We start from the raw sequence: 13071 nt of genomic DNA, 5'->3' as shown, positions 1-13071 counted from the left end.
CGTTCTCACACGGTTAATGGGACCCCCTTTCGAACCATTACATAAATGTGAGCTGCAATTTCTCACATGGAAAACAGCATTTCTAGTGGCCATCACTTCCCTTAGAAGGGTTAGTGAAATACAAGCACTCACTATACAGGAACCTTTTCTCCAAATGCATCAGAACAAGGTTGTACTCCGCACCAACCCAAAATTTCTACCCAAAGTCATTTCTCCATTCCATCTAAACCAGTCGGTAGAATTACCAGTCTTTTTCTCACAACCTCAAACCGTTGCAGAAAGAGCGTTACACACACTGGATGTTAAAAGAGCTCTACTTTACTACATCCAACGTACACAACCTTTCAGGAAAACCAAACAGCTATTTGTCTCCTTCTCTCCACCACATAAAGGCAACCCTATTTCTAAATCAGGGATAGCTAGGTGGATTGTGAAATGCATACAGATTTGCTACCACAAAGCAAAGCGAACGCTATCGGTTCCCCCCAAAGCCCACTCTACAAGAAAGATAGGGGCTTCGATGGCTTTTCTAGAAAACATACCACTAGATGACATATGCAAAGCAGCCATATGGTCAACACCGCACACTTTCACAAAACATTACTGTGTAGATGTGCAAACCAAGCAACAAGCTAGTGTGGGCCAGGCTGTACTAAAAACACTGTTCCAAACAACTGCAACAGATGCCGGTGGTCGCCGCTAGGGTTGGGTACTGCTATATAATCTATGCACAGTGTATAATCTGCAGCTCATATGCCTCGAACGGAATATGCTACTTACCAGTATGCATCTGTTCTTGGCATGTAGAGCTGCAGATCTATACACGCCCACCCGCCTCCCCGGCTACCTGTATCCGTTCCAGTCTTATCTTATTTAGATACAACACACATGGGTTTCTTTACTGTTTCCACTACGCTCCATCTTTCCCTGCTGGCGAAAAACAATCTGAGGATGGAGCCGAAGCCCATGCGCAATACGAACCAAGGGAGGAGTCACCAAACTCGTGACTTCCAAAGACTTTCCAAGAGGAAAAACAAACTGCAAACATCCGGGCCCAACACCAGATGGCGAGCTATGCACAGTGTATATATCTGCAGCTCTACATGCCAAGAAAAGATGCATACTGGTAAGTAGCATATTCCTTCCCTGGGATGGAATGATGCATTCCTGGATGATAAAATACAAATATCACCGACCAGTCCAGACATTGACAAGGCGCGCGCACCTTTACTGGTCACGTGACTTCGAGCCAATGAGGTTTGTAACCGGGTGAAGTATGAGGTTAAAGCTGGTTATTTGGGACACACCTACAATGTGACGGTGGGTGACGCTTGTGACGGAGGTGGCACCCTGAGAGCGTGGATACTTTACACAAACACATTAACACAGATGCACAAGGACGTCTTTGAAGTCACTTTTAACTTTTTTAAATCACTTATACGATTCCCATATATAAATGTATAATACACCTTAGATATGGCTGAAACGGACAACATTTTTAGACAGATGTGTGGGACTTTGTAATTACATTTGCTCACATTTTACACACTAAAATGTGCTGGGTGTATTTTTTGAACGGCTTGCCCCTTGCAGGTTCTGCCCTTCATTGGCGCCTCTTTACGCCTTGGAAGTGGGGCTTGAAGTGGGCCGGGTCCCTCTGGGCCTCAGAGCTGGTGGCATTGAGACGGGTGACAATTGTCACCTGGAGAGTGTAAGAGATGAAGCTGCCGAGGGAGGCATCCAAGCTACTTTTTTTGGGGGTGGGCGGGTTCTCGTCTTTGACTGTTAAGTGGTGCCTGCGTTGGAGGGATGAGCTGCAGCACCGGAGGGGTCGTGCACAGCCCACCTTCAGGACACATTCACCTTAGCGATGCCAGGAGGGACAGTGGACAGCCACAGTTAAACAGCCCTGAATGTGTGAGAATGACCCCCTGGTGCGCCTGTCCTAGGAGTGAGCCCTTGAAGTTTATTTCTTCCATTCATCCATTCCATTCAGTGAAAGTGCTCACTTGTCGTCAGATAATGGCACAAGAGACTAGGATGTGTCCAAGATCAAACATTGTGGTCAAGTACAAGAACCAAGACTACAACGCAGTTCCATCTGCTGGAAAGCGCACACCATTACCACCATGTTACATTTGGTAAATTCATTTTAGTGAAAGGGCCCCCACCCCCAGGTAACATCCAGGTCATTCCTTTGTGTAACCAGACACTTTTGTTGAAGCTTTTAGACGACTTCTCAGAACTCCCAAGCATAGCATAAAACGAGAGCCACGGAATACATCCAAAGAGTGATTGCCAAAGTGCACACAGTTTGGTGAAATTGGAAGCCGCAATTAAAAACCATGTGCTCTCGTCCACAGTTTCCGAGGAGGCACTGGTCCACTAATTGGGTGGCAGTGATCCTGCTTAAACCTTTCTTTATTGGCATTTAGTGAGTCTATAAACATTTCTAATGACACTCGGATGTCATGAAGACGAGAGAACAGGTTACCATTATGTACACCAGGGTCCCCGACAGGCCACGCCCACAGAGAGGGCGGAGTGTCATCCCTGAATCTGTACAGTCCATCTCTGGATAGAAGAAGTGACAGGTGATGTAAGGATAGTCACTGCAGGCCTCATCGACCAGAGGGCGGGAAAAGATAGGCATCCTGAGGTCACTTTTCCATCGAATCGTGGGTGTGACCGCGGTGTCCCAGTCCCACAGTCCCGAGTGACTCGAGTGTGCTACAAAGCGCAAGGCGCCGGATTAATTAATACCCATTTTCAGCTTTTTAAAAAAAAAGAAAGAAAAAGTCTCCAAGCCTCTTTAAATTGATTAATTCGATCATTCAGTTGGTGAATCGACCTCTCATGTGCTACTGTATGACAAGTGACTTGCAGCCATGTCGCACTGGGTGGTGTTTTTGTTAGTCTACCATGGTGTTGGGGTGGAAATCTTGGCTACTGTTAATGTTGTGGGCGACTGTCTTTGAGATGAGTGTGTAATCTCTGGTGGCATCGACAGGTGGCGCCGTAAAGCTGTTTGGCCCAATAATGGACCCTTATTTCTAGTGTTTCTTTTAAAATGTTCCAAATATTGCACATGATGTGCCTCAGGGCGTGATATTCCATACAATAGGCGCTATATCACTCTCAGAAGGCAGACATGTCCAGCAGACGTCTGTCTTACTCAGTCCTTCTGCTGTCAAGCGTTTAAGGACCCGTGCCCCTATGAATAGTTTTATCACAGCTGGCCTTCAGCCTGGCTTCCCCTAGCATTTGTTGTGTGATCCTCGGAGCTCAGACCAGTCATAGTCCGAGTTTTCTACTTCTAGTCTATGGTCCACCAGGTCTGCAGGTCCCGGCTACTGGTATCGAGAATATATGGGCGACACCTTATAAGTATTTAGTTATGCAGTACAATATCCTTGGTGCAACAACATCAATTGTTGCATGGCTCAACACTTGTAAGGTGCAAAAGGCGAGACCTATTGGCTATGCCAATGCGTGTTACCTTATTTCACGACAATCGATCTTCGAGTCTTCCGACACGTACTCTCGCTGCCGCTCCGGAGGTTGAAAACAGTATTCTGGGTATCCAGGGACTCGTGACTTCCTCGTGAGAGGCTGCATCCAAAGCTCCGGCACAGACCTCCAGATGTAGCTTCCTTTCACAATATATAACAATTGTAACTAGTTGGGTAATAAAATGATTTGAATTTGTAGATGTTGGCCTTTTGGTTCTCGTCATTCAAGGACGCACTAGATGGCTATCGTTTTTACAAATATACATCATTTTTAAAGTGTGTTGAATTAGGGTAAAAGCAGGCACTCGCATGTCAGGGACTCCTGCTCCAATTTCCAGTATAAACCATACCTGCCAACTCACACGGTGACACACAATATCGCCTCCCATCACACGGTCTCCGGGTGAGGGGCCGCTATCGCACTGCGGCAGGAAAACCAGCTGAAACCCACTGTAAATGGTGGTTTTCCAGCTCCTTTTTGAGAGGCTTTGAATGTTCTTACGTCCATTAATGGGTGTGAAAACACCCCAGGACATCAGCACCAGCCTCAGCAAGCATTTTTGTTGGGGGAGGGGTGGGCTTGGGGGAGGTTCAAAAGTGCCTCGTAGGTACTTCTCCGCACGAGGCCCCGCCCCCTTCAAGGTCCCACACCCTCCTCACACTGTGACATTGTTCTTCAAGTTGGCAGGTACGTATAAACCATTACACTATAGTTGAGTCCGTTGATGTAAACCAGAACTACAGACCCCAGAATGCACCTTGTTACTAAATGAATGCCCAATGCTGAAACCTGATGACATTGAGTTATCGGGCAGTGTTACTTGAAACCCCCTCTCTTTTCCCGAAGTCTAACACTTAATTAGATCTGGCCGTTTCTTTGTGTTGCTGTAAGGTGTAATCAGTGGGGGGCCCGAATTTAAATTGGGGCACCCACCATTCTGCAATAAAGCTTTACTGCTTGTGGTTAATTGATTCCGACATGGCTTGTGCTTGACGCGGGGTAGGATTTGAATTTAGTTGTTTGAGGCGTAAAAATTGAGCAATTTAGGGAACTTGGACACTTTAGCGGAGTTTGAGCGAAGAAACTTACTGAAGAAAGATGACTTTAAAAAAGAAATACTAAATACAGGGAAGGTCAATATAAACAAACCGTGACCAACCCGCTTTCAGAAGATGCACGACAAGAAAGAGTTAAAATGATGCTTGGGCGAAATTCCCTGTACATCAGCATAATCGTGCATACTTTCAAGAATTGCGCGTTCATGTTTTTGCCATAACTACGCCACGGGAACGACAAAAACAACTGGGAAAAAAATCGAACAGCTGTTGCTCACAGCACTTGTGGGTGTTTTTTTATAGGCTTTTTAAACAAAATTCTTTTTGAGCAGGAAATGGGTGCTCCAGTCATAATGGACCCGATTTCGCGGTTAAATAAAGCACTGAATGTCGAGTTGGCTTAATTGTTGTGGACTTTGACTTAATTACGCAAAATACATTTTCAGACACCCGTACAAATAATACAACGGGAACGCAGAATAAATGTAATTAATTATGTGGTGGGAAATCGGAATTGCATTCATGCACCGTTTTCAGTGTTTTGGTTTTAAGAGGCAGACCAGTGAATTTGTGGGTTTCAATACATACTTGCAGAGACTAGAAAATAATCCTTTTGTAATGGGATCTTTTCCTGGTTTCCTCCCTTTCAAAATGGCGAATCCATTTCCCTGTGTTTGGCTAGTGACAAAAAAAACCAAGATGCGACAGACCTTTATAAACAAGCAGCAGCAAAAGTGAACGCGACCGCCGCCATCTCTTTCCAATTAACGCGACCGCGAGACAGGCAAATGTAAACAAGCGTAGCCGCGATAATTGGAAACAGATGGCGCAGCTGCTCGCTCCCGCAAGGTAAATGCCATACATGCACGAGTGCTCATTGGATACAGTGCAGAAAATACGTTTTTTAGAAAGTTACTATGCCTTCCGGTACGTACACCTTTAATTCCTATTGCTATGGATCTAAACGTATAACATATAGACCACCATACCATACTGAGACCACTGTTGCTTTGGGTACGACTGTGGTCCACAATAGAACTTGCACACTACAAAGATGGCCTAAAAGAAATTCTAAAGTTCGACCACAGAATGAGTATCCAGTGGATTAAATCATGTTTTCCATTGGTTCGGTAAATTGGGGCTAATGCATTTTTGGGAAGACCCGCCACAATTGACATCAACTTCTAAGAAACTATTAAAGTCCACCTTTTGGATGTACATCCAAAATAGTGTGTCCCACAACTCTGCAAATGGAACACTAACAACCCAATTTTTATTAATGAAGCCAGTAGGGAAGTTTGAGCAATTTTTAGACGAAGTGCAGCCACAGTTAGCAAAATCACTTTACTTGAAATTCCGATACGGTGTTTTACAATCTAATTTGAGTACATCAAAATGGGCAAGCAAACAATGGGAGACGAATAGTGAGCGCTGAACACTATGCCACTTTGATACTGCAGAAGATGACCAACACATACTATTCTTCTGCCCTGTTTATGCCAAACCAAGGAAAAATGGATTAAACCCATATGTAGAAATATAGGAATTAGGTCTTGTCTGGAGGCAGAAAGAATACTGAAAACGGATGCTTCCCAAAAAATTGTTTTTAGTGTTAGTAGGTATCTGTTTAATGTTGGCATAATAAGAACAAAAGTAGGCTTGAAATTTTAAACAATTTGTGCATATGTGTATCTTAATATATGTTTTTACATAGTAATGCACCTGCATCTTAAAATACCGTTAGACTATAAGGATATATTTGTTAGTCGTTTCATTGCACTATAAGCATTTGCACTTTTTGTAATGAATATTAACAAGTATGTTGTATTCAAGGAACGAATACATAAAAAATTTGAATCCTATGACATCTCAAAAGCACTTGCACTTTATGGCAAATTGTACTTAGAGGAAGAATAGGCAGTTACCCATATTGTTGGTTACCACAGGGTTAATTGATTTGTGCACCTCTTGAATGTTCTTGGACGTTTAACCATGCCTAGCTTTTTAACGTATTTATTTATATATTTTTAATTGGTAAAATGATGATCAGCCCTTTCTTATATAAGGAGCTCTACCCATTTTTGAAAAGCATCTAATGTGGAAAATTTGGCTTAAACGCATATAAACTTAAATGTATGTTATTTTAAAATGAAATGTGATTAACTATTATGTATCTTTTATAGTTTTAATGAAAATCGATAGAATTGAATTGTAACAGTGCATTAAATGCACGAGTTTCCCAGTCCGGAGTGATTCCAAGAGGTCACTCCTAAGCAGCGCGCAAGCGCTGCGTAGGTGAGACCTAAAAAGGACTGTATGACAAGGGAGGTTTGCCACAGTAAACCAAGGTATCACACATCACGAAGAATAGGTTTTATTCCTATTGACCTTCTTGCTCGTAGTACATCTGCATAGATAGAATGTGTGGTATGTGATTCTTGGATGAGGTTTTTTTACTCCTTGCATGGATTTAGGAGGGTAATAGATCTAGGATAAAGGAGAGGTCCTGGTTTCAATAATTTGTAGGTCTGGAAAGTTGGAAGAATGGAATGTCTTTGTCACCTAAAGAAAAAGGAAACAATTGACCAGTGAGTATTCCAGTGAGCTCAGCAGCAGCTAAATTCATTATGGTGCTAAAATGAAATTACTCGATTACATTTTTCAAACAGTTGAAAATGTTGTATCTGACTGCAGAATATTATTTTAATATTTGCTTGTATAATTAACATTAGTCTGTCTGCACAGGCTTGCTGACTGGTGTGGTTGTTGACTCTGGAGATGGGGTAACTCACATTTGCCCAGTTTATGAAGGATTCTCTTTGCCTCACCTCACCAGAAGGTTAGACATTGCTGGAAGGGATATTACAAGATACCTCATTAAGGTAAGTCAATTCCTTTTACATAGTATTCCCTCTAAAGCTTTCTCTCACTGATAAGTGTTACATTTTGCCTTCTGTGATTGATCTTTGTCAAACCGCATTGGTGCAGGGACTTCACTTGTGACACAAGTTGTTTTCCTTTGGAACCCTGCTTTCTTTTCAGCCACCTAACTTTGAGTTTATCAGAAAAACATGCCTCTTCTCCAGGATGTGTTAATGGGAACCAAGGAAATACTTCCCAGACATTGGAAATCCTGTCTGTGATTCTGGCCTTCCTCGTCACAGTTTTTGGTGGACTGCCATAATTGGTGAGTAGTGGCCCCCTACACTTCTGGCCTCAGTGCCACTGAACCTGGTGCACTAATGGCAGTGATTATCCTTCAAAACGGTCTCAGTATATTCCTACCTTCCTCAAGACATATCTGAGGAAATCGCTCTGCCCATTTGTAAATGAAACGAGCATTGACAAAGCCAGTAGGTCTTGCCTATGTGAGATCTATTTGGTTTGTAAATGTTTTATTCGGCCTTTTTGCACATATATATATATGTGCAATCTTATAGGATACCTGGTAGTTAACAAATCCCAATACAAAATATATAGGCTGGCGCTGTGCGTTAGGCAGAGTATCAGTGTCCCTTGTGGAGTGAAGGAAATAATATCCTTGTGTCCTGTAAACAATTCAAACGGAAGCAGCAATTGTTTTCAATATGTCCTTGATGCCAGATTGTCCTTGTGCGCCTGCACCTGTTTCACAAATAGAAAGAGTGGCATAGAAGTGCGTGTGCAAAAAGTAGGGACGGGAGTAAGAGATGCCTGCTGAAGAGTTATGAAATATTACTGATGAGGATTTGTTGTTGTTTCCAAAGAAGACTTTGGCGTAGGTAAGAGGTGATCACTTAAGGAGGTCAAATCTATTTGAATGAAAAAGCGGTCCTTGGCAAAGGTAGTGTGTCCTGAATTGTAGTGGTAGTGATTAAATATGCAGCTGTATTTTATTGCGGAACAGCAAATTAATGTATATTGATCTCCTTTTTGGCATAAGGTGTTACTGCAAGTAGTACATATAATTCAGGCGCATTAAGTAAAGTTGCATAGCTTAGGGCAGGAAAAGTAAAAAGTGAGAGGCATGTTTGTGTTTCTTATGTGATTTAGTAAGTGAAAGACGAGGCCTGAAAGAGCACATATTTTTAATTGTTCTCCATGATGAAAGAACATGAAGGATAAAGTGTAATTGTTGTTAGAGCATGTGGTGAGGTGTAAGTAGATCGTGTCGAGCAAAGTGTTAAAAGAGCCTAAAGGCAGATTGTGAAGCTTTGAAGTTAGAAAGGGAGAGGAGCTTGTGGGTGCTTAGACCTGTGGGTGGGTGGAGGAGGGATTCTCAGAGTGTCTCTAAGATTGTGGTGTCTGTTTGGTCACAAGTAGCAGGAAGGTAAATGTTACAACTTGCGCATTTGTACATAAAAGAGAAATGAGTGAAATTGCTGTCCTGGAGCTAGTAGACTTGCTGCCTGTATGGAAGATAAGACTTTGTAAAAGCATGGGGGGGGGGGTGAGGTGAGCCTAGCGACAGAAAAGGAATATGTAGATGGGTGAAATGAAGTTGTGGTTCATGTTCAATGTGTTTGTGTTGGGCATGGTGCCATTGTACCTGTTACACAAATCTAATGGTAAGTGTAGCTCAGAATGACGATTGAGAGAGGTGTGTGGTTGGTGTGTGTCCCCTGAAGCAGGTTGATAAGTTGTGATGTAAGTAAACAATAGCCATGAAAGAGCATACTTTGTATTTTAACAGAGAGCTAGGATCAAAATGTATATTCTGGTGTAGGCAATGTGTGGTATCCTCTAGTGCAAATAAAGGAATTGTGTTCCTTTTATCTGTTTAAAAAGTAAACTGAAGCATAAGCGTAGGTTTAATGTTTTCATGAGATGTTATTGTCCTGGTGTACCTGCACTTGCTGTTTTGAAAATACAGTAAGGTCCTGGAAGTGTGTGTTCGAAAGATAGGGAAGAAAGAGGTGGTTTGAGGTGCTTAGAAGACCAGTGATGTTGTATTGTTGTTTGTGAAGTATGCATTTGCCTATGCTGAACTTGTCCCGGAGTAAATTTCAGTCACCGGGACACATTTAACAGCGCCTGCACTGTTGTCTGCTTTTATTCTAAGCAGCAAAATGCAGGCGGGGAGGGGGCTTTTAAATTTATTTTCACCTCCATCTGGGCCAAAGATAAAGGCGAATTTAAGGAACCATTAGTCCTCCTTTTGTTCAATTCTGATCGTGACTGGGTGTGGAACGGAGGCTCACACTTAGATACAAATGTAAAGTCGGGAAAAGAAAGGCTCACACCTTGTTGTCACTTCACTGGTGCTTAAGAGAGGCATTTTTGTGACTTTGTTCAGTCCCTGTATGTAAGAGAAATGCATGCACCGTAAAAATGCCAGATGTGTTGGTCTGCCCCAGTATTTGCACAATTCGCAATGTAAATACCACTATTTTATTTCTTTTATAACTTGATATACTTGTTAGTCACTATTTATCACTTGAGGTATCACCTCAAAGAGAGCACTGAGCACGTTGTATTAAATCAAATATTCAATGTGCCACCATGCCCTGAAATTGTTTTTCATAAACTCCTTTGTTTAAATTATATTCACCATTTAGTTGTTTGCATCAAAAGTATAGTTGCTATTGCCTATTGTTAGAAGCAGCCCTCACAACCCGTTTAACGGCTTGCCCAGCCCTTTCACGGATCCAGAAGCAGGAGGTCATGGCTTGCAACATGAACAACAACATACTTCATCGCGCCTGTTGCATGCACTGCCAAACTGCTTTAGTCCTCCTCATTGAGAACTTTGAGACCAGTATGGGGCAGGGATTTATTTCAGTTTGCCCTCTTCACATGCCATTGCTTCATACTAATGGGTTCATCGAATTGTTCAAGTTGACTACACCTTTCCTCTGCTGCCTATTCCCTAGTGCACCTCCTCAGTTGCCTCAGCTGTCAGCAGATCATTCTGATATCATGTCGCAAAGGTTCAGTCTTTCCTTGCCAAGGGTAAAATCAGGGTAGAACCTGAGGCGGCGAGGGGCACATACTGTTACTCCTGTTATTTCCTGCTCCCCAAGGACATGGAATTGAGACCTATGTTGAATGTGGTCTTCTGAACACCTTCTCCTGGAAGGACGGGTTAAATAGTCTGACTTTGAGTCAGATTCTGCAGTCCCCAAGCGTTGCCTCCAGTTCACCATTGGGATGGAGCCTTACCAATGGCAACTTTCTGACTTATCTCAGACCACTTATGTTCACAAAGCAGAAGTCGGTGTTCACCGCTTATCTTCGCAGGTTGGGGATACATGTACTCCTGTACTCTCTACGACTGGCTCCTAAGGGCACCATCCCCGCATCAAGTCTCAGTCCACCAACTAGCAACAATTTCATTGCCTTCTACTCTGGGCTTTTCCATCAATAAACCTGCGTCCCACCTTCAGCCTGGACAGTGGATCCCTTTTATAGGGGTCATCCTGGACATAGTGGTGTAAAGAGACTTTCTATCCATGCAACAAGTTCAAGACATTCACACTATGACCTCAATGTTTTAGGCATACGGCAGACCATTATTCTCACTCCTACCCTAGATTACAGTGCTGACAGACTCGCTGTCTCTGTGATGAGGAGGCCACCTGGATGATGTGGAGATCAGAGGCCTCTGGTCTCCAATGGAGCTGTAACTCCATATTAGTCTTCTGCAGCTGCAGGCCATTTGCCTTACCTTCAAGACGGTTCTCCCTTCAATCAGGGGCAGATCTTTCCAGGTCTTCACTCACAACTCCAATGCTGCGTGGTACTGCAACAAGCAGAGTAGTGTAGGGTCTCATGCACTCTGATTGGAGGTTCTCTGGTGGAGGTGGTGACTGGTCCCTCAGGGGATTTCTATGATGGTCGCTTCCCCAGCGTGCGCTCTGAACATCAAAGCGAACAAACTCCATCTGCATTGTTTTGCTGACCGAATGGTGTTAGCACAGAGCATCTTTACCCAGTGATGGCATGCCCATGGTAGATCTTTTTCTACCTCTAACAATATTTCTAGCTAGGCCTTCTACACCTTGAAGGTTCTTCTTCGAGGGTTGTTTGGAGATCCGTTCCAACTTCGGTGGGACTCTTGTATGCTTCCCCGCCTCGGCCATTGAGTCTCCGGCTCCTGAGGTAGGACCAAGCACAGCTTACCCTGATAGCCCTTTACTCCGACCTGCTGAACTTTAGTCTATGGCCTCCTTGTTAGAAATGGGGTTCTCTGGTTGGCAGGTTTGTATCCTATCCAAGTAGGGACCTTCCTTCCAGTCGGGGAAAGGGGGATTGCACTTCTAAAATAACCCCGGCTCACCCCCTTCGAAGCTTGGCACAAGCAGTCAGGCTTATCTCGGTGCCAATGTGTAAAGCATTTGCTTATAACATACAGTAATACAGTGAAAACACTACAAAAGGACACCACAGCAGTTTTAGAAGAATAGGCTATATTTATCTGTGTAAAATAAGACCAAAACGATAAAAATTCAACATACAGTAATTAAAATACAAATATTGCAAAAATAGACTTAACATACAGTTCCTTGAAGTCGATAACTCCGTCCGGGGCTATCACGGCGCCTTGAACAAACAAATCCTACAGTTCCGGGCACCCGCGGGGTTGTGGGCCAGGTATGGTATCGGGAAGACCTGCAAGCAGTACCTTGGAAATGCAGGGCGTCGTGGACCTTGTGTTGAGCTACGAAGAGGCGTCGGTTCGGGAGGTTGGTGCAGGAATCGTCGGGCCCTTGAAGTCGCAAGTGTTGCAAATCGAACTCTGTGAGGTTCAAGTCAGGAGTGCCAGGGCGCCGGTGGGACCAGGGCTGCTGTTAGAAGTGAGGTGGTGCTCGTCGCGGTGCTGGCAGGTCTTGGTGCAAGCATCTGAAGCACGGTCATTCGTAGACAATCTGGAGTCGATGGCGTCGGTAGGCCAAGGCTGTGGTGTGGGACAAGGCAGTGCGTAGAGTAGGAGCGGTGCCCCCATGCCGCGATGCAGGCAGTGGCTTTGTTGTCTACGTGGAGGCGCGTTGTTGAGACAAGGGTTGCGGTGCGAAACGGGGTGGACTCTCCAGTGCCAACAGGTTACGGAGCTGGCAGCGTCGTCGGTAACTCCGGGTTGCTTTTTTTTTGTCTGTTTCTGCACAAAAGCACAGTTCCCAGTGCTTTTGGCAGATGAACCTGAAGTCTTTGATGTTCCTGAGACTTCCTGAATGGGGGGCACGCTGTACCTCAAGTCTTGGAGTAACTCTATAAATAAGTTGCAGAAAGTTCAGTTCTTTCCTTTCCCAAGACAGAAACAGCAACTGCAGGCCAACCTAACAAATCAACACAAACACATCAAAGGGGCAGTACTGCTCCTTGCTGCTCTTCCATCTCTTCGTTTTGGCAGATCCTTAGTCCAAAAGAGTTCTGGGATCAGGGCCCCAATATTTATACAACTTTTCCCTTTGCCGTTGTAGGCAGCAAGTCCCTCTTGCTCAGTACAAACAAGTTCTGTCTTCTCTAGTCCAGTTTCACTGCAGGAGGTGGAGACAGTATTGTGCAGAGCAGACCCTGCCTATTC

At 44.0% G+C, this 13071-nt stretch overlaps 1 protein-coding gene across 1 annotated transcript in view; it reads left to right on the top strand.

Moving 5' to 3' along the window:
• Nucleotides 1–13071, top strand: part of ACTR2 (actin related protein 2) — a 245375-nt gene that overhangs the window by 147457 nt on the left and 84847 nt on the right. The window contains exon 5 of the mRNA XM_085612519.1: nt 7314–7450. Coding sequence (XP_085468645.1) covers nt 7314–7450 — 137 coding nt within the window. The remainder of the gene's footprint in view (nt 1–7313; nt 7451–13071) is intronic.

This window comes from Triturus cristatus, chromosome 6, assembly GCF_964204655.1.
Source record: "Triturus cristatus chromosome 6, aTriCri1.1, whole genome shotgun sequence".
Lineage (NCBI taxonomy): Eukaryota > Metazoa > Chordata > Amphibia > Caudata > Salamandridae > Triturus > Triturus cristatus.
Note: the sequence above shows the minus strand (reverse complement) of the source record. Positions and strands in the feature narration are given on the sequence as shown.